Raw genomic sequence first — 26,007 nt, 5'->3', positions numbered from 1 at the left:
GGTCAATCATGTCTTGATTATCCAAATTCTTCTTCTCGTCAGCCAATTCTCCCCTCATTGGGGGACATTCCTATCCTTGACCTCAACCAACTCTGACCCCACAACTTGATCTTTGTTCACACACCACCACGTTTTCATTATCCCATCCTCATTCACCAACAACAACTCATTTTAGATTCATAGATTGCCCCATATCTCTAGATCTAGCTACACCGATAACGGAAGGTGATTGAAAACTGTTGGCTCCTTGGCTCATCGACGGCGCCCATGACGATGGAGAAATGCCAAGATGTCTAGGGTAAATGCTAAACTTTTTGATACGACCGTGAGGGGTTGGCGAGTTAAACCTGAAGAGGAAAGTCGGAGGGTGACGTCAACCTCCGTCTTCTCAAACTCCCCGAGACCATGGAGACCCCATCATGGGACCCTTGGAGCAGGGACCAGCAAGTCTATGGGTCCTTGAAAATACACGTAACAGTTACTTGACAAGATAAATACGGTGAAAACGGAGTTCTTGAGATCATTTGTGATTTAATTCATCATGTCGTTAGGTCATCATATTAGGTCATCAGGTTAAATACATGAATCCCTTCAATCTCTTCCTCCAAACAAAAAAAGTATACCTAGGTATTGTTCAGATAGGCTGCGTTTAGCCAAGCAGTGTGCAATTATATCCCACTGATGCAAAAAAGAAAAACCGGATAGTCAAGGGATTGTCGTTTCTCCCAGACATTCTTCTCCTCCTTTTCTTCCTGAGCGCCAATAGAGGGTTTCAAGAAAATAGTAGCGTCGTGCTGTTGTCTATTTGAAGGAAATGCAGAAATAAAGAAAGGATTGAACTCGTCAAGTTGACGATGATCAGTGGAATCTCTCCTTGATATACACCATGGCTGCGAATCCTGCGCAGCACTTGGTGCTCATCTCGTGCTTGCACCACGGGCACCGCACCGTCATGGAAAGGCTACCCGCGAAACCGAGCTGGTCCGTCGACGAGAGCACAGCGTCTGGGTTGGACATGGCCTCGTAGAGCTTGCTCGGCATGTCGTGGTAGTACTTGCACTCGCAACACTCGACAAACATCTTGGCCACGGGCTCACCTGGCTGCTGGTGCTCCAGGTTGGTCCTGTGACGGAGCGTCTTGATCGATGCCTCGGGGTCCGAGAGGGTCGGCCTATGACCTCGCAGCGGACTGCCTACGCGATCGAAACGCGGTGATTGAGGGTTGACAGGAGATCGGATTCGAGCCTTGCTCCTGTCCTTGTGCTTAAGTGGGGGATGCAGCTGCGTCGGTGATGATGCAAAGCTGGTCTCGGCTGAAGAGTTGAGGTCCGACCTCTTGCGCTGGAAGGCTGGGCTTCGAAGGTTAGCATTTGAGAATGCTTCCATCACCCTGTTTGCGGCCTCCTGGATAGGATCGGCCTCTGCATCTGAGCTGCTGAGATCAGAAGGCTCGAAGCGGTCGGTGGGGAGGAGTTGCGGCGAGTTGGTGTATGACCAGTATGGGCTGACCTGTTCGTACCCGTGGTTTGCTGGTGGTGGCAGCACGGGCTTGATAGTCGCCAACCTGGGGGAATGGCCCATCTCAGACTGAGGAGGAGTAGTGTGCGGTGTGCTGAGGGGTGATACGGATTGAATGGCGTCTGAGTAGGATGAGTCTGAAGAGCTCGTCGTAGGCCGACAAGTTGGAGAAGACATTGCCGGGGAAAGATGCTTATTCGCATGTCGGGAACTGTGAGTAGCATCCAGAGGAACGCCACCACTAATATTTAGCCCCCTATAAGGCTGGCTATGTGACATGATGGGTGTTGACGAGTCAGTCTTGGGAGAGTCATTTGAAGGCTCAGGCGAGACGTTTGCCGTCGAAGGACGAGAGGCGGATCCATGCGAAGAGTGGCCACGGCTGAAAGCACTCTTGGCAGCCTCTCTAAGGGTCCATTTCGTGGTCACAGCCGGTGAAGATTCAGCAGTGATGGGCTTGGGGCGCTCGCCGGCTGAAGTGTGCTCATACCGAATGCTAGGCGGGTTGTGCTTGGATGACTTGGAGGACCTGCTCGAGTCCATAGACTTCTTGTCCTTGGGCGAGCCAAAGCTGCTCTTGGAGCTCGAGGGGTCATCTTGTGGCGAGTGTGATTGCAGTCGGGTCAGGAAGATCAGAGAATTCCTCTTGGAGCTCTTTCGCGGGGGCTCAGGTGCTGTCGAGGTGGAAGCGGTGGATTCCCGTCGAGGACGAGGAATTGCCAGGGGCACAATCGGCGGCTTTGAGACGGTCGTCTTCTCCTCCGGAGCTGGTTTATCGGTGATCTTGGGGGTCTTGATCCTCAGGGGTGGAATCTCCTTCATCTTCTGGCTCTGGCTGCTCTCGGCGCTCACCGGTCTAGCCTGACTGCTCTCACTCTGAGCACGAGCCTTGAGATTATCATGGCTCTTTACTGACTTCTGGTCAGACGTGGTGTGTGAGCCGTTCTTGATGTGAACGCATCCCCTCCTTGTAAGGCCCTGAGCCTTGTTATACAAGACCTCGCTGTCGGGCGTGTGCACCCGGTTCTGCTCCTCTTCATCTTCTGTATCATCAGCCACAGCACACTCGGATGCGGCAGAGTTTCGCTTAGCGCGCGCACTCCATAGGTAAATGTTGACGGAGCCTCTTCGCTGAGGCGACTTGGCGGGCTTCATCGAGTGACCTCTCGCGGCGGCGGCCGTGTTGATCGAGATGGGCGGGTACGCCCTGCGCTGGGCGTCTGCCTCTTTGGTCTGCTGGGGGTTGGTCTTGAGAGGTGTGAATGAGCCGTGGCCAAGGAACGATTTTCGCAGAGCGGGATGCACCTTGCTGTTTCCCTTTGCCTGGTCCTCGAGGACCTTTTGATGGAAATCCTCCTTCTTCTTCTCCAGCTTGACGCCTCCGAGGAAGCCGGTGGAGCTGGTCTCGTCGAATGAAGCTCGTCGGATTTCGAATGAGCTGCGGAAGAGGGATGTGAGCGAGTTGGAGCGGCGATGGCTCCGGGGCTGTTCAGGCTCGTCGTTGTTCCTCCCGATGGAGAAGCCCAACAAGCTGGAGGATCGAGATCGCCGCTTCTGCGTCACGGGCGGTCGCGCTGGTTCGGTCATGCTTCGACCTTGAGCCGCAAAGACGGCGGGAGAGGGCGGAGGAGGATGCTTGGTCAGCTTTCTACCACGAGGCTTAGGGGCATTCTTCCAGGCCTCCTCAAGGGCCTCGTTCATGGCCTGCTCCTTTTCTTGTTCCTTTTTCTTGTCATCCTCCTTCTTCTTCTCACTCTCTTTCTTTTTCTCTTCCTTCTTCTCCTTCTTTCGTCGGTCATAGGCCTCCCATGTGGGAGACTGACAGACAGAGCGCTGCTCCTCAACGTCTGGGGGAAACATGAAAGCCACCGTCTTTTGTGTGTGCTTGTCTGCTGTGAGGTCGGTTGTGGACCCTTCCCTCGAAGATGCGCCCTGTCCAACTGGTTTTCGCTGTATCACATTGGGCGATTCAGCTCGTGCGGGAGCTGTGTGAGAGGAGAAGAGTGGCGAAGGCATGGCATTGTAGTTTCGGACTGGAGGGGGGACTTTCTTGTCCTTTGGCACCAATTCAAAGCGGCGAGGAGCGAAGCCGGGGCTTGGAGGAACAGAGCTATCCGTAACGGTGGGAGATGGTGGCACGGAGCCTTGGTGGGTTCGTTGGAACTGCAATTGCGGTCAGTCTTACATGATGCTTCCTCGGTGGTTCTGGGACCTACATTGAGCTTCTTCTCCAGGTCCAGCATGCGCTGTAAGCTGTTGGAGCGCCCTCGCGCCTGAGGCTGGATAATCTCTTGCATGATGAAGGTGTTGTAAGTCTAGCGAGTCGACCCGAAGCTGGCGACACGAAAAAATGCCTTAAAACATGCGAGATCTGTGAGGAGAATTCGGGAGAAATGTGAGCGCAAATAAATGGGTAGAGAGCAGCTCTTGTCGGATAAGATGGCGTAAGGTGGGGGTTTGTTGCAGATAAGCGCAACAATTGAGTGAGTAGCAGCTAGCGGTCTTTCGTAAGAATGAACTGCTGCGGGTGTTTGCAGTCAAAGAGCTAGCTGAAAGCGCCGAAAGAGAATCGCTCGGGTGCCGGGTTCGGCGAGAGAATCAATTCTGGCGATGGTGGACGTGGGCGTAGACGTTGGTGTTTGTTGTTGTTGCTGTTGCTATGAGCTTTCTACACTCATGCCCCGCCTTCTTTTCCTGCTCTAGAATACGAGAGAAACTGTTCAAGAATTGAGTTTCTAGAGAAAACGACGGAAGCAGCGACAAGCAAAAAAGAATCAATTGTCGAGAAGAGACGGAAGCGGTCGTGTCTCAAGATGTGGGCGGGTGAGTAGAAGCGGTGGGACAAGGCGTTGCTGTCTCGTGATTTGGAGGTTTGTATGCAGAGAGGTTGGTCTTGAGAGGTTGGATTCGGGGAGGAGGGGGGCAAAAAAGGCAACGGGAAGAGGGAGGAGCGGGAACGGATTCAAGATGAAGATAGGAATAGAATACCCGATGCAACGTAGGACTGGGATATTGAGGGTTTGTAAGAGATAGAGGAGGGAGAAGCAGGGGGGGGTCCGTCTTAAGATGAAGGACGATGATGGGATGAGACAGTGGACATGGGATGGGGATGGGGAAGCATGAGGAAGAGCAGAAAATAGAAAAGTCCCGAAAATTCCTGACGCTCGCCCTGGTGAGACTTTCTTTGTCCAGAAGCCAAATTGCAGGGCCCAAGCCAAGCAAGCAAGATCCCGATATCCCGGATGGTCTCTTGTTCTGCAGCACAGCTTGTCTTCCATGTCTGCGGTACTGTAGACTAACAAGGCTGGGCCAATCCGAATTGCCCATGACGCCCGTCGACCCAACGACACCAGCTGAGCAGCGGTCTTCCCGGATGCGATGCGATAGGATGGGTCCTCCGCATCATGGGTGCGTGATTGCGGGATGGCGGCATCTGGCCCAGCCCTAGTTAGTGTACTCTGGTCGACCCAGAAAAGCCACTGACTGTAAGCTGCCCTGGTTATTGACGTGGATGACGGCCTATTACTGGGCTAACTGGGCTAAACTGGAACCACCCAGATCTGACCTCAGGTATGAGAGCTGTTTCGGTAATGTTTGATAGCTCTTCAAGCTCCCTCTGATAAGCTGATTCTCTCATCTCCTTTGAATAATTGGATCGTCGTCCCCATCATGTGTCTCTCTGCAATCACATTCGTTAGATTGAACTTTCAGCAGTAAAAGGCACCATCCAACACCCGCATCCTGCAGTTTCTCGTAAAGACGTAAAATCAAGGTCGTCGTCTATCCATTGTGGGTTTGGGTCGGCCGAGAATACGAACTGACGAGGTGGGCACCACAGAATCAGTGTGGCTGTCATCGGCGGACCGCGTCACCCCATTGGTCGGCAACAAGCTCCCAACGCCATAATCGGCCGATCCACAGCTATGGCCTTGCAGTGGCCCTACAGCGCTCTTCAGTGGGAGGGGCCAGAAGCCCGGCACTGCTGAGGACGCACCCAAAAATAGCCCGCATTCCCTGGGCCTGATCTGACTGACGTCTGCACACCAAAATGCGAGCGTACACGAATAGAACGGGACCGCTTTCCCCAAAAAGATCGATCAAGAGGCGTCTGCCTCTAGAAAAGACACGAGTGGTGGCTGCTTGGAGCTTGGGGCTCTGGGGTTTAGCCTCATGATGGCGACAGCTCGTTTATGTTCCGTCGTTTACTGTACAGTGCTTGAGGTGAAGCCGGCGGCAGCGATGCGAGGGGACGCCATCCCAGGTTAAGCTTACAATGTTTATGGCTTCCACAATTGAGGTGGCTGGCTTCCAATGGCCGTCGAATAGGCCTTTCGAGTAGATGGTAGGATGGAGGTTGGATGAGGAGGTTGAGGTTATTATGGAGTACAAAGGATGAAGTGCAGCGCAGCACAACGTGGCAGACTCATCTCCTGCCATCCAAACTTCTTCCCGTCCGTCCATCCAACCTTTTTTCCTGTCGATCACAGCGGAATAAGAACCGATAACAACAGAAGTCATGCCATGCCCCCAAACCTAAACATACACAAGAGAAGCAGGCGGCTGGGAGCGTTGCTCGGCTAACCACGAAGAAGGGCGCCTAGCGCCTGCAAGAGCCTGCAGGACAGCTGCGCGGTGATGTGATGCCTGACGCATGGGTGGTGTTGTGCTGTTCGTGTTGTGGTACCGCCCAGACCTCGTGCTAATCTATCTGGGGCAGTCCGTGCATCACGTTTTTTCTTCCGGCGGCGGTGTGCTCATGGGTGAAAGCAGGAAATATCACCGGACACGAGAAAGAGGGCCAATATTGAAAACCCTCATAAGAGCGGCGTATAATCTTGTTTGCCTCGGTACGCTGGATGTCATGATACCACGAGAATCGACTATGGTATTTTCACAAACAAGAACTTAAGTCTCTTCGACCTTGCTCTCCTCCCTAGATCCATGAATTAGGCACCATCAATATATTAAACGGTATCCATTGCGAAGCAACAAATTGATCAACTTACAGCATCCTCCTCTCTTGATCTGGATACGATCGACGTCTAGCCCGCGGTGGATCACCCAAAATTCCTTGCTGCAAAGTGCGCCCTCGTTCTTTGGCCTCAGTGGCCCTTTACCCTCGTATTGTTGCAGCAGCAAGGACCCTGTTCCGCGTAAATATAGTAAAAAAACACCCCTGCTCGCGGTCGAGATTCTGCGAGGCAATGCAGATGACTGACTTTCTCTGGCCTGGATGGGCCTTGTAAGTGAATACGATTGCTCGGCGTTTTTTTGGTGAGGGGAGGATTCTGTGGGTTGAAGGATTGGATTGTTGGTCTACCCTACACAATGACGCGGAACATTCACAACCATCGATCTTTGTTGTTTCCATGAAAAGAAACCGGCTCAACTTGCCATCTGTGTCTGTGAACCTTTACTCTTGCTTCGATTGACATAGAGATAGAGTGCCGTTAGTAGTCGACCGACCAGTGGCAAAGATGAGCTTGTCTCCAAATACGAAAACAATGTTGTAAGTGGATAACAGGAGCGCTCACCCAACAGAAAGAGTCTCGACGTTGATAAAACACCCGACATCGTATTTCCAAGATCCCTTGTTCCAGGCTTCACTCCCAATCCGTATAACCCATGCTCCAGTTTCAAGTCCAGGAACATCAAACACGACGTGATTCAATCTCTACAATACGAACTCACTAAACTCAGGAACATACAAGATAGGGTTCCTGCAGAAAAAGGCCACGAGTTTGCTCAGAACTATGTTCCTGCATGTGCCAAATTACTTAATCTGCTGCTTTTCAGGGTCTGATTCCCGGGACGGCAGGGCAAGAGGCTAGAGTTGCACATCCATCTTGGCGACACTGCCCCGGGAGGCGATGTAACACCTGTCAGGAACCATCTTCTGTGGCACGAGGAGTGAGATGGTACCTGAATGCATGAGAATAGGCTTACGGAAGCCCTTCGAGTTCATCTTGTGTCTTGACTGCTGAGCTTGCTTCAACGTACAGTCAGACCTTTCGCAGCAACTTGCTTGGTTGGGAATATCGCCAATGACGTCATCGTAGAGGAGCTCCGTTTCTGAACACTTGAATTGAAATGAAATTCCACTGAGGGGAAATAGACAAAAAATGACAATTCTGTGAAGAAACATGGAGAGGAAAATTACATGAGATTCCTCATTGTTTTTGGGCCTCCAGACCATCGGCCGCCTGGTGAGGGAGGCACAGAGGCTCGCTGGTGCTGTAGATGCATTACATAAGCCTCAATTGTGCCACACTCCAGCCACATTCGGCTCAAGTTTATCCGAGAGGGCATCTTTTCCCCGCTCACGTGAGGGTCGCCTCCCGCCCACAATCATTTGCCAAATTCCCAAAAAATCGATCTTACCGCGCCTCCAGTCGACGACACACCATCCACATCACCACCAAGCAAATCATTCACCATGGGTAAAGTTCACGGATCTCTTGCCCGTGCCGGTACGTTGCGCCCGCCGCATCTCTTTGCGATGATGCTTTGATGATTATAACGTCGCTGACAATAACGCAGGCAAGGTCAAGTCTCAGACTCCTAAGGTACGACGGCGCCACGAATAATTTCCATCGATCCCGACGACTCCGATCACTAACCATCCGGTCCTACAGGTTGAGAAGCAGGAGAAGACCAAGGTCCCCAAGGGCCGTGCTCTTAAGCGCCTCAAGTACACCCGACGATTCGTCAACGTTACCATGACTGGTGGCAAGCGGAAGGTGAGCAGACTCGACAGGACTACAGGATCATGGGCGCTGACGATGCCGACAGATGAACCCCAATCCCGGCTCTTAAACGACTGGTTACCTAGGACAGGATTTGAGGTATTGGGAGGTTGGCTTGCAGAAACCGTTCACCGATGGTTGCTTCACTCAGCAATGGGAAGATGGATTAGGTCGGGTCGCACGATATAGGCTGAGCCCCTTGCACAAAATCAAAAAGGAATGGCGAAGAAGCACTACGACTCTACTCGGCGTCCGGTGTCGGTTGTCAATACAACAAACATTTGTTCGCGCCCACACGAATTTGCTATGGAATGTGAATGCTACGGCGCTCCATGATGAGGAACCTCGACAGGCGGAAATGGATGATGACTGCGAACCTCGTAGACCCTGCGAACCCCACTGCCATTTCGGCGAGTGACTCACGCTGATGACATCCATGTCAGAATAAATGCCTGAGGACGCTCTTGATGAATGGACCCTAGATCCTTTTGTTAATGCGACAATTCGTGCCTTGATGATCGACTAATGATGCATTTTCGATTACTGTGCAGTTCGTGATGAATTAAACCATTACGGCGCCATGTCCAGAGTCACGTGATATCAATTTCATCCTCCCGCCTGAACTCTACCCGAGCTCCCCCATCGCAACAGCAATAACACACCTCAACGCGTGCTCAATTCCTCCTACAGACCGACAACCCAAAATCACACCCTCAAAATGGCCGACGTAGAAATGGATGTCGACGTCGACGCGGCGTCCCCCCCTCCTCCCGCGCGCAACGAGTCCGACATGCAAACCCATGCGAAAGCTACGGCCGTCCGCTCCATCGAGGGTTGGATCATTGTCGTCACCAACGTCCACGAAGAGGCAGACGAGGAGTCCCTGCAGGATATTTTTGGAGAGTTCGGCGAGATCAAAAACATGCACTTGAACCTGGATCGACGAAGCGGTTACGTCAAGGTGAGTCTGCGCCAGGACACGTTGCGATGAAATGGATTGCTGATGTAGAGATGCGTCTAGGGATACGCGCTGATCGAGTACACGACCCTCGAGGAGGCCCGCGCAGCCATTGACGGCGCGCACGAGACAAAGCTCCTCGAGCAGACCATCCAGGTGGACTTTGCATTCGTTCGACCCCCGCCTGGTAAGCCCGGACGCGGACGGGGCGCGGGCGGTAGGAGGACAGGCCGGAGCAGGAGTCGAAGTCCCGAGGGCAAGGAGCGCGAGGAACGCGACTGAAAAGGATGCTTCGAGAGCCGGAGAGAGACAAAGAATGCGCAGTTGACAACATGCGGGCGCATAAAGAAACACGGCTGGAGCATCGCCGATGTGTATGACCGTGAAGGTCGAGAACACGTCGGCACGTGTAATGTCTATATATGAGGTATGTTGACGCCCTTTTACCTGAGGGGTTTAAATCTGACGAGGTGTTTAGATCAAGAAAGGATTGGACTACGTTCGCATGGCTATCGCTTTCAGAATGACGGACAAAAAGTGTTTGGATTGTATGAGCAAAGGATGCGTCAAGAGATGCACCTTGTGCTGGCTAGTTCGCATAGCTACAGTATGTCTCGCTGGCTTGACTGGATAATCTGGTCATGGCTACACTGATGAGGTTCTTTGGAATAGGTATTCATACTATCCGGAATGCTATTGCGAGAGGCACATCAGCCGTCAGTTTGTGTCGCTGGAGCCTGAGTAACAACATATCGTGTTTCATTGTGCGCCTCGTATCATGTCCCGACCTATCCAATCTCTGATGAAAACCAGGGAGCAACTGATGCTTGTTGCAAATGCGAAGAATGAGAAAGAAACAAGGCGGCTTAGAGGCTTGCCTTGGAGTTCGTTGTCTAATAGACGCTTGTAAAGGTTACTTGGGCTCCTTAGAATACCCAGGTAAACGACTCCTTGACGGAAAATCTCGTCGATTGCCTGCTCGGATTAGCCCCTGTTTTCGACATTGACTGAATCAACTCACCTGATATCAGCGCTCGACGCTCCGATGAGCACCTTAAAGGCACCCTCCTCGGCGATCCATCCAGGAACAGTCTCGTCATAGTACCCAACAGCGTACTTGTCCAAGCTGATGGTAATATGTCTCGTCTCATCCGCTTCGAGGAACACCTTTTCAAACGCCACGAGCTCCTTGTCCGGCCTTGGCAACCGACTCTTTTCATCGTGAACATATAGCTGCACCGTCTCTGCACCGGCGCGACTGCCAATGTTTGAGATGGCAAGTGTGATGTTTATGACGCCGTCGGGTGTCAGCGTTCGGGTCGAGATCTCGGGACGGCCGTACTCGAAGGTTGTGTAGGAGAGGCCGTGGCCAAATGGGAAGAGGGGGGTTATCTTGGCGTGGTCGTAGTGTCTGTAGCCGATGTAGAGGCCTTCACCGTAGAGGACTTTGTGGTTCTCGCCGGGCCAGGTGTGCCAGGCTGGAGTGTGCTCGATTCGCTTGGGGAATGTTGCCTGTGGTGGTGTTAGCGAGGATGTTGGACTTGGAGTATACACTTACTGGGAGTTTGCCGCTTGGGTTTTCGATGCCAAATAGGACATCGGCGAGGGCGTTTCCTGCTTCTTGGCCTTGGTACCATCCTTGGATGATGACGGGAACGTTGTCTGCCCAGGGCATATGAACCGGGCTGCCAGATTGGTTGACGACAATGGTTCGTGGGTTCGCTTTCACCACGGCTTCAATGAGCCTATCCTGACTCCCATCAACTGGCAGATCCATCGTCTGGCGATCATAACCCTCTGATTCCCATTCGGCGTCTACTCCAACAATCACCACAGCCACATCCGCCGCCCGAGCCGTCTCGACCGCCTCCTGGATGTAGTCGACACGATCCTGCTCCTTGAATCCGATACGGCAGCCGCCGTACTTGTGCGTGATGCCAAATTGCTTCTGCTTCGAGATGGGACGGAGTTCGTTGGTCATTTCCACGCGGAGTTCGACTGCCTTGTCTGCTTCCATGTCGACTTCGACGAGGTAGTCCACCGAGCCGTCAAACATTGCCTCTCCCTCTTCAGTCCACTCCCATAGGTCAAGGACCAACTGTCCATTGACGTATAGCTTCCCAGGACCTACACTCATGAAGCTGATGGTGTGTTTGCCGGTAGTCTTTGGCGTGAGGTACGTTGTAGCAATGGCAGACCACTCAGGTCCAACTTGCTGAAGAGGTGCTGAATCCCATAGGAAGAGATCTGTGTTTGTCCTTCGCTGTATCACCACAGGACTTCCCTCGAACTTGTCGCCCGCGAACCAGTCAATGTTGACACCAGGCTTACCAGACTTGTCGGTGCAGTAGTCGGACGCAACAGGAAGCCACTTATGGATATAACACCCCTGAGCAAAAGTGACCTTTTTCTGAGATACCTTGCGGATGCTGTCGAGGGGAATCGTGTTGTAGTACGGGTTCAGACTAGCACTTCCACCACCGCCGGCGATGGCTCTGTTGGCGTTTGGTCCGATGACAGCGACCTTGGTAGACTTGGGGCACAGCGGGAGAATGCCATTGTCGTTTTTAAGAAGGGTGAGTCCCTCATGTCCAGCAGCTCGGATGAGTTCCCGCGTCTCTTTTCGATCGTCCTCTCGCTCAGGTTCCTCTGGTGACATGTCGCTTCCCTTGAGTCGCTCTACCAATGTGAGCATGTTCTCCGCAGCTTGATCGATATCCTCCATGCTGATGAGGCCTTCGTTGGCTGCGGTGATGAGCTTGTCTAATCGCCACTTTGCTGAATAGGGGAACTCGATATCACATCCAGCCTGTACAGATTCGACGGACGAGTTGATGCCACCCCAATCCGAAACCACAGTTCTGAGAACAGTTAGTATATCCGATGAATGAAGATAAGGGCAGTTGTCAGTAACCCATCGTAACCCCATTCTCCTCGCAAAATATCCTTGAGCGTATGCTTATTCAAGTCGGCGTGGACACCATTGATGAGATTATACGAAGACATGACGGCCCAAGGATTCGCCTCCCGGATCGCAATCTCAAACGGACGGAGGTAGAGCTCTCGGAGAGGCCTCTCAGTGATGAGCGAATCTATCGTCAGCCTATTCGTCTCCTGCTCATTCCCAACAAAATCTATTCACCCTTAGCATGCTTAGACTGTCAGTTGCCGGTGTACTCTTTACGCTTGATGGTTGCTGCTACGCCCCTGTCTTGTAGACCCTTGATGTATTGAGCCGCGAGCTTTCCCGTGAGGAGGGGGTCTTCGGAGAAGGACTCAAAGTTACGGCCGCCGAGAGGGTGACGGTGCATACAGACTGTAGGAGCGAGGAGCATCTCTGCGGATCTCGCTTTTGCTTCGAGGGCTAGGTGTTGGCCGACTTGGTAGAGGAGGTCCTTGTTCCAGGTGGCTGCGAGTGAGATGCCGCATGGAAATAGGGCAGCCTGACCTATTCAGTCATCGACCATGGTGTATACTAGGTAACTGACCTTTGTGCCGCCAACAAATATCCCTCCTCTCGCTCCATTTGGTCCATCAGTCGTCTTGATAGCCGGGATGCCCTTCTCGGGTATGGCTCTTGTCCGCCAAAAGTCGGCAGCGGTAAGAAGAGAAACCTATAAAGTTTAGAATGCATAATCTGATATAGTCGACGCCCCTCCAATCATGCCTTTTCCTTCAAGCTTAGTGTCGCCAGCTTCTCCTTTGCGGCGGACCGAGTATCCCGGAGGTGCTTGCTCTTTTGCGGGGGACTGCAGGGCGGAGAGTACTCCGTGTCAGGAGTGGAAGGGGTATTTGACTCATTCATGGCGACAAATGTAATGGGGGCTTAAAATGGCAGGGAATTTGATGTATTCCCCTTGTTCGACACTTGAAGGATGCGAGTTGAGTCTGGATAAAACAGCAACCAGTCATGTGTATTTCTACAGAAATAAGAATGCAGCCGGAGAAATAAGAGGTGGGCAACCAACTTATACAGCCGGCAGACGAGTGAGGCGTCATGAGGGATTCACAAGGTCATCCGTTTATTGCACCGACATGAGGCGAGCCTGGCGAGGCAATTGGCCGAGTAGGAAGGTACAAGATAGGCAGAATTGGAAAACACCTCCAACCACAAGAGAGACAGGGATATGGGTTGTTTGAGGTCTGTCGAGAAGATTGAGGCTGGGGGAGTGGGGAAAGAATGCAACCGCAGCTGAGAGGCGATGCTAGTTGCAGATCGATTGGGATAACAAAAAACGTCCCGGTATAGACGGACCGTGAGAGCGGCCGAGCTTCGGGACGATTACGGGAGACTCGGGGGTGTGTGTGAAGGTGGTGGTGAGCACTTGTCCAAGGAGAGAGGTATAAGCCGAGATTGAAAGGAGAAGGGGTCTCTTGTATGCATACTAGAGGCAAAGACTCTGTGGGCTCATAATGATCAAAAGTTGCGAAATGCTAAGAAAGCCCATTTGACAAATAAAACTCCCATGTTTTGGGCGTGAGTGAGCGCATGCCACGTTGCACAAGGGGGCGCCTTATCAGCGGTCAGCTAAGAGCGAGCATCTTTGTACCAACGAATTGGGAGAGATGCTTGCTTGGCAGTCGATGCCGGAAAATAATATGATGATTTGTTTTGTTTTCGCTTGGATAAAGGAAGTAACTCGGCACCGAGAGACTGGATGAAGCGTGCAGTGTGTGTTGCGACAAATTACCCTATCAAGATACGAAATCCGCGTAACCAGGCACCGGTTGTCGGGGATCCCCCCAGTCTAAAAGAAAGGTGTGCGGCCCTTCGGCCCGGGATTCCCACCTTTGAGGTGCCCGACGGAGCCGGGGCAAGCGAGAGCCGGGGGATGGGGCTCCGGGGGGTTGCGTATGTGGGGATTGGGGTGGTCCCGGGGTTTGAGTTGAGAAATGTCGGCATCGCCGGACGGGAATGTTGACATGGCATCAGACGCTTTCTTTTCATTCTTGATAAGTTGTTTTTGTTCTGTAAAGATGGATTGAGTTGTGGTTCTGTGTATGGCGTTGGTGTCACTGCTTAGATGACTGGGGGGTGATATTCAAACAACAGCAACCCAAGTAAGAGATAACCCCTTATAACCATTAGAAATCTCCCAGATAACCACAGTACCATAGACTCGGCAGTTGCCAGAGTCGTAGCACATCCGAGCGCAGGTAGCAACAAGAGTGGTCCTACACCTTGCCGGCGTTTGTCTCAACAGAGCGAAAAGAGACAATGTCGGCAGCTCTCCCGAGCATGTAACATCCCTATACGTGCGGATATATGTATGTATGTCGGAAGAGCCAGATTGATCGACCTGCACAGAAGAAATGGCCCTCGGCATGGATACGACGTGTCCATGTACCGAGTTGAAATGGAACCTTGGCCGAGGCACTTCAGGGGGTGATACACTCGCATGCCGAGGCTGCAACTGAAGCTTTTCAGCTAACTGATTACAGATAAAGTATTTACCAGCCCATTTCACAAGTTATTACCCATTCAGGTGTCGTGGTCCACTCATCACTGCCAACCATCCCCTAGATGGCATCTCAACACTGCCAAACCACTGACATGGTCCATACCCTTATCATCCAAGAAAACGCAGCACAAAGTAAAGACGGGCACTGAGAGTGGCCGAACGGTCAAAGTCCATGTTCCTGACGGGGGACCAACACGGGGAAGACGAACCGCCGACGGATTGTGCGTTGACGTGTTGGGGCTGCGATCTGGAGGTTGCTGTAGGTGCTTGTCCAGCGCGTACTTTTTTGCATTTTTTGTAGGATTATGAGAGCGGAGAATTAAAATGAAAGTTGATGTATGAGAATCGTCTAGCTTTGCTCTTTTATGAGGGACTTTTGTTTTTGCTGTGTTATTGAAGTTGATGGCGATGCTTGGGTTCATAGGAGAGCATATTGGACATGAGGTTGAGTGCATCGCATCGCGACAAACACATGATTTCTCCGACTATTGCTTATCTCTGAGACGCCATTGATAAGACTAACGTAGCAAGGAAAAATACCATTAAACGAAGAAAGCTCAATTTAATCGCCGACCTCAACTCCCGTCGTACAGCCAACTCCAACCATGCTAGAACGCCATAAGGAATGCGGCTAAAAGCGTTTCAAAAACATCGGATACACACCAAAAAGCGACTCATCAAAAATAGAAAAAAACATCCCGGTTATCGGATATTAATAAAACGTCGTGTCAAAAAACATCAACACCAAAAGTTCCCCCCTGTCAATATCTCGATCGGCGGGTCGGCGGCGGTTGTTCCCCTTTCCCGCTTTCGTCACCCTTCCCCGAGATCCGCATTTTAGTTCCCGAAGCCTTGGATCGACCCGGGTCTAAAAAGTTGGTTGAGAAACGGGCGGGAAAGCCGTTTTCTTCTCTTTTGCATCATCGTGCAGATTATTTGACACGAGTCGGTGCCTCTTAGCTAACGGTTGGTGATATTTACGTTCCTGATACTGTTAGTTGTCACTCGCCACTTCAACACCACAATGCTTTCGTCAGCCAGAAGCCGCTCACCCTCGATATACTCTCTCCACGACCTCTCCCCGCGCATCACACAATCTTTATCAACTTCATCATCATCCCCGCAGTCACAACCGGACCAAGAACCGGAGCCGCGTGGGGAAGGGTCCGCCGTCCCGCCGGCCGAATCGGCCAAGACGCCGCTTGCGAGGTTCTGGTCTTCGCAAGTGAGCTGCGAGGTTGACTTTTCAGCCGCGCGTGACCACCTCGGTATGTTTTATCTCTGTGTAACTGGAGGAATAATAAATGTCCTGTCCTCTCTTCAGCACGTCAACCGTGTGCGGCTGATGCTCTTTGACATGTCCCTCGTTTCATGTGGAAGCATCCCCTTCTAGAAACCCCCCCCGTTGCTCGGCTATATAACCTGGGCTATATAGAAGGCCTTATATAGAAACCCATCTGCTAACATGATATTCCCCCATTTAGCCAACGAGCGTACCTTTCTCGGATACCTCCGTACATCCATGATGATGTCCATGGTGGGGACCCTGGTAGCCCAGCTCTTCACAATCAACCACGAGACCAACCACGGCTCCGGTTTTGGATACTTTGCTGCGGGAAAACCCCTGGCCATAACCTGCTACGCCTTCTCCATGGGCACTATCCTACTTGGGGCCGTTCGGAGCTGGAGGCATCAGCATATCATGTTGAGCGGAAAGGCCTTGTCAGGTGGCTTTGAGATTCACTGCCTCGGTATATGTTCTGTTCTTGTAGGTTGAGCTTGTGACTTTGAGGGAGTGAAACTGACATTTGGTAGCTGCTGTTTGTCTTTTTTGGGTTTCTTTTGGCTATTGATGTTGTCAAGGCGGTTTCTCCCCCTCCCAAGCCAACGTGAGTCCGAGGACTGTTACACGAGGAACGAATATTTATGCTAGGAACGAGATACGAACCATAACCTCTTTGGACTCACTTATACCCACGAGCTTGGTTTAATATGGCCTGATGATCAGGTAACTCGAGTATTCATTGCGAACAGTAAGTAAAAAGAACAACCTATTAACGAAACCCAAAACATACAGGACTTCCGACACACTTGCATCCAAGCTAACCCTCATGTCAGGCCTTCTTGCCTCGCTTCTCCTTCAAATCTTTCTTTGACTTTCTAACTCTGGCTGCTCTCCAGATTCCCGGCGCTGAATCATGTCGCCTGCCACTCCTGCGTGGCTGTCAGTCTGGGTGTTGTCGTCATGGGTTAGCAGAGAGTCATCATACCTGCGGATACCACCGTCGATGCCGTTGGATGTTCCCAGAGCCTCAGACGTAGACGTGGTCTGGATGCTTGGATCAGGCATCTCAGATGGATCGTCTTCTGCTTCAATGGGCTCGGAGGGGATCATGCCCACCATGACATAGGACGACGACTCAGTCATTGCTCGGCCAGCTATGGGCTGCAGTACTGGAGTTCGAGGCATCTTGTCATGATCACTAAGCTGAGCCTCATCACTCAAGGATGGGTCAACATCATCATCACTTGGATGTTGCCAACTGGAAGTCCCAAGAGACGAGGCAGCAGGCTCCGACCTCAGCTGCTTAACCTGAGCAGCCTTGGCCGGAGCAACACCACCAGCTCTCATCTTCTCATGGTCGTCCTCATATACAAGAAACACATCCATCGGTGCCGTCACCGTAGGCGAGGATGGAATACTCGGCTCTGAAGGGAGCAGCGGACATCCATCCTCCGGGCTCGCCTCACGGATCGTGGTGGGAGTTTGTAGTTCGTGAGGACGAAGGAGGGGAAGAGGCGACTTGGCAGAGTCAAAGACGCCCTTGTCCTTAGAGTGATGAGTCTGAGGAGAGTGTCTAGCAACATCAAGGGTCAGCATTCAACTTGACGACACTGAGTTAGGGATGGTACCTCTCTACAGGGACAGGGCCTTCTTCAAGGCTGATGCTGCTATCCCGTCTAGCCATCTTCCTAGACCGAGGAGGAGACGGACGAGAGCCATCAATACCACAAAGAGGGTCCATGCTTGGTGTGGCAAAAGCTGGGGTGAGAATATTGCTTGTTTTCTCGAAAAGAAAGAAAGCACAGGACACGGGGGAGCTAGTTATAAGGCCCCCTTCTCATCATACAAACCATGTCCCCGGACATAGAACGACGCCAGGTTACCGACAGAAAGGAACCGGGCACCCTCCCTAAGAGAATCCTCCCGTCCGCGACAGGCCCGAGCATCTGGGTCGCGCGCAGCGGCGCGAGCGGCTTCGGCTGCGAACCATGTTTCCCGTTCATGCCCCCCCTGTTTTCCCGTCATCTCTTTCCTCGACAAGGCAACCAAACCAATGCATAAGACCCAGTATACCGGGCACTCCCCCCGTTTCCATCGTGTCGGATGCATCCCCGGGCCTGTTCTACTATGTGGGGAGCCGTCAAGCGGATGGCGTTCGCCTGGTGGTTCGCCAACCCAGTCCGCCGGGTCGTGCCTACGACGGGTGATCTGCAGGAAGCGAGACACAAAAAAAAAAATGGCGTGGATTAAAGACAAAGAGGCTTTTTTGACTTGATGACAGGTAAACATGCAAGGAGAAGAAGAAAAGTCCCAGCTGAGGAAGTAGAATTCACCGTCTTTCACCCTCGAGAAAGTCAAATCCCATGAGCCATGTTAACACTCCCTTGACAGACCCAGACACACACACTCTTTCAGACCCAGGCCGGTGGGCGGGGACACACTCGGCCAACCGTCCTGCCGGTAAAAGGGGTGGTGTGCTGCAATACCCGATGGCCTGGTAAGGCGCATCTCATCTTACCCAAGTCGGCGGTAAAGGAGGCTGGACGGATCGTCCCTCTCTCGTCACCGCTTCGTTGTTGTTGTTGTTGTTGTGGATGACAAAAGAACCCTGTTGGAATCAGCTGTTTTGCAGCCGAGGTTTTCTTTGCTTTTTCTTCCTCGTTATCTGTCTCATGGGTATGGGCGTGGGTGTCTCGGCTTCGCGCTGCAATTTTCCTCGTGAGGATAATGGTTACCGGCAGTTGGGGAGGGAGTCTCGGTTAAGACTGGCGTTAGAGTTGCAAGGCAAACATTGTGTTGGCATTACGTCTATTTGGACAGAAGCAGTTAAGAATGTGAAGCTGTGTGAAGATCACTTCCAGTTGAGCTCCAACAATGAACCGACATTTTAACAAGTATCCTGTAAAGGTCCTGCAAGAGTCTGACAAACCTGTGACAGGGCGAAACACCACCGTAAAATCCAACAATTGTCCAACAATTAACCAACAATCGACATGGGTATAATACTATGGAAAACCCGCTAAATCCAACAATCAGCCAACAAGTATCCAACAAATGGCCTACAAAAGACCAACAATTGACCTACAAATGTAACAAAAACCCTGCAATCTCCCTCAATTGACCTCTCACCACTCCTTTTCCATACATACAAAAAACTCTCTCTCCCAAACCCTCCCCCTCTTTGAACGCAATCCCTGTCAAGAGTGGCAGGCCTCAAAAAAATCTCATGGACCCCCTGTTCATGCTCTAACCTCAAGCCACCCGTCCCTTGTTGTCGGGTCCGTCCCCGTGGGAGAGTCCTGAGTCAGGTTGGGTTTGTGCACGACCGGGGTTTGACTCTATGCATAGGGTACTCGGGTGCATATTTTGTTGTGCATGTTTCTTTTGCATAGCACCAACAACTGCCCGATGTCTATCGGACAAGGCATTGGCATTGGAAGGTACATACGCGAGCTGACGAGATGTTAGGAAGCGTGGGGGTAAAGATGTGGTCTCGATGCTATTGAAAGAGGACAATAGCTGAAACTGAGCACAGTCAAGAGACGAACAACTTGCAACGTTTCAATCAATGGCTTATAGATCGCCATTGTCTTATTAATGCCAAGTATGTTGTCCTCTTATCCTACATTCTCTTTGGTTGTGTAGCTTTGCACTCACATCCTCGCATCTGGCTGCTCGAGTTACACGTCACTCTGGCGAGACTGATCACATTTCTGCAAGATACAACAGTTCAGTAATCCATAATACTCTCCTCACATCACCCAGAGTAAACCGATGCACCCACCCAGTCCTTCAGCACAAAGCAAGACTGCGCGGCAAGGCACCACACTCTGAAGGAGAAGACAACAGCTGAAACTGATACAGTCAAGAGATGCATAACTTGTGATGGCTCATTCAATAGTCTATTGATCAACATTCTGAAGAAGAAAGCATTATTAGATTACTCAACTATGGTGCCTAGTAGAAATGTGAGAGAGCCATGTGAGAGGTGCGAGTAGCTCCGGCATTCAGAGAGGATGTGGGTGTAGACCTCCATCACTAACAGGATCCAGTACACGAGTCTCAAGTTAATGCAGATAATACGCCGTTTAAGAGAACCGATGTACCTACTGTCATTCAGCACAGAGCAATACAGTGCAGTAAATAGCCCAAACTGTCCTTCCAGACAAGACACAACACTCTGAAAGAGAACAGCATTCGCTCAATTTCTCGTCTATAGTATATTCGCTACCACACAAATTCTGCAGTGTAAAAAAGAAGGCCCAAAACCCAACCGCTCAATGCAAACGCCCAGTAAAATGCCCTAGTATCCATACTTCTGTTGAGAGCAAAAAACAAGATATATCCCTTGTTGTTGAAGCTTGAAAAGAGAAAACGCCCAGTGATGCCATAACCACACTCTGTTTTATATGCTTGACCCAGCCAGTTAGACTCATCTACAACTCGTCTCGGTCAATGTTGGGGAGCTGAAACTTCCACCATCGTGGTCCGACGGGAAGACCGACCCAGACGCGGTAAAGACGGTGGAACTCATAGGTAATGACGTTCCAGCTGCAATATGTCAGTATCCATTACATGATAAATCTCAAGGATCAAAACTTACAGTGCTCTGGGAGTGCGCATCCAGCCCGAGATAACCACCTTCATGGCAGCACGGACGTGAGCAAGCTCATAAGAAATATGACCGCCAAGCGAGTCATCCGCGGGCCCTCTTTGTCGAAGCTCGATAAACTCCCGCATAGCATCATCCATTTGCGCATTCGTTTCAGCCTCGGCCTCAACCTTGGCCTTGGCCGCATCCTTCTCAATCATCCTGTCAAGCTCATCCTCGCCCGCATTTCTCGCCTCCAAAAGGTGGCGGAACTCGTTGACGGCGTTGACAGAGCTGCTGATACGGGCGTATGTGTTGAACAGGGCCACAAGCTCAGTGCGCTTGAGGATGGGGATATCTTCGCTGTTGTTGTCAAACTCGAACAGAACCTTGAGGGCAGTGCCATAGCCGGCAGCCTGGAGCTTGCCCCAGAGACGGCACTTGTCACAGCCAACACAGTCCATCAGACGACTAACGTTGCGGAAGCGGTTACGGAAGTCCTCCTTCAGAGAGGGTCCCTCACCGTTAACAAACATGAGAGTCTCGTCAAAGATCTGGGGCACACTGGCAGCTCGCTGGGTAACCTCGAGAACCTTGGCACGGGTGGCCGCATCTCCAGAGGGGTCGCCGGTGCAGAAGGTGTAGTCGTCGGTCTGAAGGTATGGGCCGATCTTGGCAATAGCGCGGGTCATGAGCGCATAGTTAAAGTAGATGTTGCCAATGCGATCGGGGAACTTGTGAAGACGGTGTTCGTAGCAGGCAACGTTGGGGTGCCAGTCGCCTGTGGTCTGGTTCAGGAAGTTGTAGCACAGATGAGCGCTGATGCTGGCGTGCATTCCCGACATAACACGGTAAAAGACACGCTTCTCAAGACACTCGTCGTCAACCTCGAAGCCGGTGTTTGCAACAAATGGAGTGTTGGGGTTCTGCTGGCGCTTCTCCTGGAGCTGGGCCTGACGTCCAGCCGCATCGAGAATATGCTTGAAGTCCTGGGCGGCCGGGCCTGGCTTCCACTGGGAGGTGCCGAGATCGGCAGACTTGGGGAACGAGCTCTTCTGGAAGCAGTTCTCACGGTAGACGGCGTTCCAAACCTGCGCGGCGCCGGCGCCAGCGTATCCAGTGAATCGTTCGGGGTTTCGGACCAAGCTCACGTAGTCGCCCTTGGAGCTTGCGCTCTCGTCCTCGGGGACGCAAAAGTCTCGATCGTCGCATTCGTCATCATATTCGAAAACGCAACTCTCACCAACGTCCTCGCCAAGTTTTCCCTGGAGAGGTCGCTCAGGGTGCTGGTGCTGGGCCTTCTTGCCGGGGTGCTTGGCGCGAGGACCCTCGAGCTTGCCCAGCGCGTGGGCGCGCCAGACTTCGGGGATGTCCTCCTCGTTGTCCAGGGTCTCGACGGCGCATCCAATGTTTCCGCACATTCCATTTTCGTCGTTCCAAAAGGGACACTTCTTGTGGAAGAGGTTTACTCGGTAGTGGGAGAAGAAGTCGGTGTTGTGGGTGAGGTCGTCGACGGCGGGTTTGACTCCGGCATTGAGCTTGTCGAGGGTCGCAAACGAGGCGCAGGCATCGCCGACGATGGATTTGGGCGAGATCTGTTAGAGAGCAAAGTTAGAAAGCCCAGGACAAGAGGGTGGACTTTGCGCGGGTGGCAAGCAATGACTTACATGGCAGTCGTCCGAGGAACTCTCGCAAGAACCTGGTGCGCCCCAAAGGGCAAACACAGAAAGATAGAATAACCTGCTTGCAGACTTCATGACTGCTCAGCGACGGGCGAATTCAGAGTTTCGAGTCGATGCAGGGTGCAGAAGCGACAGCGCGGGAGTGAAGCGACGGGCCGACGTGCAGCAGGCAGTTTGACCGCAAACGTCAAAGAAAAGACGGTAGATATTCCTCTCGAGGGGATATTCCGAATCGCCAGCGAGTGAAGGCGACACAAAAAAGAAACAAGACAGTCGTTTTTGTCTATAAAGTGCTTTGTTGTAAGAGAGAGAGGAAGAAGAAGCGACGTATGAAGTAAGGCAAGTGAAGTGGGTTGACAGGACAGGACCCCCAGCGGCGTCGGCGGGCAGCGATGGACACCTTTCCTATTCTGTACAAGCGCCGTTGAGTCTCGAACGGTCAAATGTACCTTTAATTCTAGCACGAGTCTCGAACAAACAGAAGAATAAGAGATAAATGTTTAAGTAAATGGGTTGGTATGTTGAAGGCATAGAGACAAGTTATAGGGCGAGATACAAAGAAGCATCAAGCCACGTACGGAATATCCTAAAAGATGCCACGCTGGCTGTTGATACGCATGCTTCCCTCCGAGATCCGTTCCCGGACGAATATTTGAGGCGAAGCCGCAATTCGTGCGTCGTAGACCCCGACACTCCGTCAGCCTCGTCCTCCAATTGACACGATGCAAGCATCCAAGCAAGACCTTGGCGAGTGCTATTACATCCCAGAAAGGGAATCAATAAAATGTTGAGCTTTGCCAAAAACCACAAAGAAGCATATAAACCTGAAATCCTTCTTCTTTGTCTCTCCCAAGTCCGGATATGCATGTACTTCTTCAGCTGCAATCTGTCCACAACACAGAGTGGCAATTACAAAGCAACCATTGATTTACAAGCAACCATTCCCCTCCGCTGCACTGCACTCGGAGAGGTTGACGTAAAATCAGGCGATCATCCAGGCACCACAAGCAATCAGCCCAGCAGTTAAACCGCGTACTGTCTTGTCACGGCAGGGGTTCACGGCATACAACCGAGAAACCTTATGTGGCATCTACTTCACCTATTGCTACAGTACTGTAGAGAGCATCAGGATTTCTCCGAGCTGCAAATTCATCCTTCGTGTTTAAACTTTTTATACAAGATCACTATCCTTCAGCATGTGAATTGCTATTTTAAACCGGAATACTCACAAGAACCTTTCCTCATCTCCCCCTCCATCCTTCGGAATGCTCCATCCAACCACCACTCCCAAATGACATGTCTCTAGTGTTTTCTCTTCCCTCCCCATGGATCTGAGTCAGCAGTCTCAGAGTCGAAAGATGACCCGTGGACCTGGAACCAGCCACAACTTGGATAGCTTCCACCCGTGGCTCAAAGCCACACCTTTTTGTTCCTGGTTCTCAAACTTGAACGTGGTGTGATGTTCAAGTATTCAAGTGGATCGGGACGCAGGCACAGCTCATTAATGGTAGGGATCTTTCTTGTGCCTAATCTACGACCTTATCGAGGCCCAAGTTGTAGACCTACTCAGTCGCAATCTGTCAAGCTTCTTGTGCTATCAATACAAGACTCATTATAGATGCTCGCACACGTCTCTCCAGTTACGCAGTATGCGATCCTACATCCAGCCATCCCATCCCATCCCTCCAATATCCCGGTCTCGCTTCCATGTTACCTATGTAACTCCGGAACCTTTCCGCTCACTCAAGACCAATCCTTCTCTCCTCGCGCCTGTAGACCATGTCACCAATGGATACTTCCCAACTCCACTCCTCAAGGGGAGTCGGCTATAAGCCGCATCTCTTCCTTTGCCTGGCCCATTCAAGATATAACCATGACTGCCTGGCCCCAAATCAGAGACGATAGAAAGGATGATTAGAAAACCAGTAAACACTCTCTTGAAACCCATACAAACGCCAATCGCGTTTCCGGACCGTTCCAGATCCAATTCCGTATTAAGTACCCATGTCTCGTTGCCGTTACCTTGCGGCGGAGCGGATCCAACTCGCGACTCCATCAGCAGTGATCCATCCTCCCCGCTCTTCCATGCCAACCAGACAACCAACTCGTGGTCCATGCGTCATACACACAGGCCGCTCGTTGAATCTCGAGGATAAAGGTTGCGGTGTTGTGTTAGGACGGCATTGATCATCAAGGCCAGGGTTGGCCATCGAGCACTGAGATATGGGACGTTGCGCGCGTTTTGAACCAACAAAAGTCTCTTTTTGCTTCTCTTCTCTTCTTATATCTTAACGTGTAGACCGTGAAATCGTGAGACGACGTCGGAATCTCCGTCCGAGCTCTGCGTTTGGCGCCGACCGAAGGCGCTGTAAAGTAGATATGTATGATAGGTAATTGAAGGGGAAATCTGAGTCGTGTGGAGATGGGCGGATTACTGAGGTGGTTGGAAGTTGAGTTCTCGCCTGGTGAACACATGTTAGTCACCAGGGCATGTACTTGGGGGGCCTCAAAGCTCGATGGAGCAGACTCAGCGACTTACTTGAACAAGAGGATGTGTGGCTCTGGCTCATGAACTTCGTAATGCTCCCATCCTAGACTCTGCAGGTGCTCGTTAGTCTCGCAGTCCTCTATCATGCCCGCATCATTCCCCAGTCGCGCGGGGTTGGCGAGGGCGCGGATGCCATACCTGAGTGATGCCAAGAGCTCGCCATTCCTCCTCCCACAAGAGCTTGAGGGTACCCTTGGCAGTGTCGTGGTAATCCTTGGGGATGGCCTTGAGCATGGCTTTGGGAAGCTGGACATGGCGGTATTCGAATTCACTATCCGAGTATCGGGCCGAGTAGTGGATGGAGTCGATGTACTCTTCTAATCGTGCGCGCTCAGAGTCGGAAAGAGGCCGGGGCGACTTATTCCGGCGAGACATGTCAATGTCCATGGGCATTTTGGCGGGTTTGTTTGTTTGTTTGTTGGTGGTGGTTGAGGGCGGGGGAGGAGGATATAGCTCGAGGTTTCGAGAATGCGGGGAGGGGGGCTTCTGGAGCTCGGTTGATCGATCGGTGAAGGCGGGTCAAAACCAAGGCTTCGTTTGGACGGAACGACTCCCAATGCTCCGTGTGTTTATCGATGGGGGTGTTATCCCGCGTTGTTTTTGTATTTCGCTCCGGCTTCGTGGGACGACGCGGAGAGGAAGGCTGGGGTTTTTTGAGAAGCTTTTATAAAAAGTCACGCGAGATCGGCAGTTGGGGTGTCTCTCGCAGCACGAGGCTGGGTTTGTTTTTTCTCAAGGCGGTCAAAGGGACCTTTCCCGGGGTAAGGACTTGGACGGGGACGAGGGTTGTTTCTTGGGCCGGGTGCTGTTGGTCGCGAAAAACAGGGCGCGAGCAGGGAGACTCGTCGGTGGAGAGGTTGTGCACGCGCACTTGGGGAGGGACGGCGAGAACGAATATAACGAGAGCCGATCGAAAAGCGTGAAAGCCGTGAAAAAAAGCAGTAGTAGCAGTCGAGTGATGTCGAGCAAGGCGAATGCGATGGTGGGTGTAAAAAAGAGAAGAACAGTGTGGAGGAGGGAGAGAGCAAGGGGGGAAGGAGAAGAGTTGAAGAGGGAGAAAAATAAGGATTTTGGTGTTGATGGTGTTGCGGCGGGTTTTTGGAGCCAGTGATGGATGGGAAAATGGCAGCAACGGCGCGGTACTCTGTAGGTGTGTGTACCTTCCGTGAGCGGGGGTGGCCAGTCAGAGTCAGTGTGTGCGGCCTGGGTGCTTGTGC

The 26,007-nt window shown here is 51.9% G+C and overlaps 8 protein-coding genes across 8 annotated transcripts; 3 read left to right on the top strand and 5 right to left on the bottom strand.

Annotated features, from left to right (window-relative positions):
• Positions 1-550: 550 nt before the first annotated feature.
• On the bottom strand, positions 551-3,815 carry NECHADRAFT_99027 (uncharacterized protein; the record flags this gene model as incomplete). Its single annotated transcript, XM_003053914.1, has 2 exons — positions 551-3,681; positions 3,735-3,815. The coding sequence occupies 2 exons, from the start codon at positions 3,813-3,815 to the stop codon at positions 859-861; spliced, it is 2,904 nt and encodes a 967-aa protein (XP_003053960.1). The 3' UTR covers positions 551-858.
• A 4,123-nt stretch (positions 3,816-7,938) lies between these two features.
• Positions 7,939-8,557, top strand: NECHADRAFT_73441 (40S ribosomal protein S30). Its single transcript, XM_003054621.1, has 4 exons — positions 7,939-7,988; positions 8,059-8,084; positions 8,154-8,258; positions 8,311-8,557. Exons 1-4 carry the CDS (start codon positions 7,955-7,957, stop codon positions 8,332-8,334), a joined length of 189 nt encoding a protein of 62 aa, XP_003054667.1. The 5' UTR covers positions 7,939-7,954; the 3' UTR covers positions 8,335-8,557.
• A 425-nt stretch (positions 8,558-8,982) lies between these two features.
• Positions 8,983-9,504, top strand: NECHADRAFT_75628 (uncharacterized protein; the record flags this gene model as incomplete). Its single annotated transcript, XM_003054620.1, has 2 exons — positions 8,983-9,225; positions 9,286-9,504. The coding sequence occupies 2 exons, from the start codon at positions 8,983-8,985 to the stop codon at positions 9,502-9,504; spliced, it is 462 nt and encodes a 153-aa protein (XP_003054666.1).
• Positions 9,505-10,148: 644 nt separating this feature from the next.
• NECHADRAFT_90516 (glycoside hydrolase family 3) lies at positions 10,149-13,027 on the bottom strand (the record flags this gene model as incomplete). Its single annotated transcript, XM_003053913.1, has 8 exons — positions 10,149-10,185; positions 10,244-10,734; positions 10,781-12,083; positions 12,137-12,356; positions 12,407-12,665; positions 12,711-12,796; positions 12,837-12,895; positions 12,936-13,027. 8 exons carry the CDS (start codon positions 13,025-13,027, stop codon positions 10,149-10,151), a joined length of 2,547 nt encoding a protein of 848 aa, XP_003053959.1.
• Positions 13,028-15,708: 2,681 nt separating this feature from the next.
• NECHADRAFT_75626 (uncharacterized protein) lies at positions 15,709-16,577 on the top strand (the record flags this gene model as incomplete). The annotated part of the gene is made up of 3 exons (XM_003054619.1): positions 15,709-15,952; positions 16,169-16,452; positions 16,500-16,577. The coding sequence occupies 3 exons, from the start codon at positions 15,709-15,711 to the stop codon at positions 16,575-16,577; spliced, it is 606 nt and encodes a 201-aa protein (XP_003054665.1).
• A 247-nt stretch (positions 16,578-16,824) lies between these two features.
• Positions 16,825-17,994, bottom strand: NECHADRAFT_75625 (uncharacterized protein; the record flags this gene model as incomplete). The annotated part of the gene is made up of 3 exons (XM_003053912.1): positions 16,825-17,542; positions 17,598-17,727; positions 17,820-17,994. The coding sequence occupies 3 exons, from the start codon at positions 17,992-17,994 to the stop codon at positions 16,825-16,827; spliced, it is 1,023 nt and encodes a 340-aa protein (XP_003053958.1).
• Positions 17,995-20,405: 2,411 nt separating this feature from the next.
• Positions 20,406-22,317, bottom strand: NECHADRAFT_90515 (uncharacterized protein; the record flags this gene model as incomplete). The annotated part of the gene is made up of 3 exons (XM_003053911.1): positions 20,406-20,520; positions 20,573-22,155; positions 22,228-22,317. The coding sequence occupies 3 exons, from the start codon at positions 22,315-22,317 to the stop codon at positions 20,406-20,408; spliced, it is 1,788 nt and encodes a 595-aa protein (XP_003053957.1).
• A 2,356-nt stretch (positions 22,318-24,673) lies between these two features.
• NECHADRAFT_75623 (uncharacterized protein) lies at positions 24,674-25,183 on the bottom strand (the record flags this gene model as incomplete). Its single annotated transcript, XM_003053910.1, has 3 exons — positions 24,674-24,704; positions 24,782-24,840; positions 24,929-25,183. 3 exons carry the CDS (start codon positions 25,181-25,183, stop codon positions 24,674-24,676), a joined length of 345 nt encoding a protein of 114 aa, XP_003053956.1.
• Between the last annotated feature and the right edge of the window lie 824 nt (positions 25,184-26,007).

This window comes from Fusarium vanettenii (assembly GCF_000151355.1).
Source record: "Fusarium vanettenii 77-13-4 chromosome 1 genomic scaffold NECHAsca_1_chr1_3_0, whole genome shotgun sequence".
Classification (NCBI taxonomy): Eukaryota; Fungi; Ascomycota; class Sordariomycetes; order Hypocreales; family Nectriaceae; genus Fusarium; species Fusarium vanettenii.
This window is presented reverse-complemented; position numbering and strand designations above follow the sequence as displayed.

Excerpts from the sequence above, each read along its gene's own strand:
- NECHADRAFT_73441 (XM_003054621.1), top strand. The coding sequence starts at position 7,955 with ATGGGTAAAGTTCACGGATCTCTTGCCCGTGCCG. Across the intron at positions 7,989-8,058 it reads CGGATCTCTTGCCCGTGCCG|GCAAGGTCAAGTCTCAGACT; the intron begins GTACGTTGCGCC and ends ACAATAACGCAG. Across the intron at positions 8,259-8,310 it reads TGACTGGTGGCAAGCGGAAG|ATGAACCCCAATCCCGGCTC; the intron begins GTGAGCAGACTC and ends CGATGCCGACAG.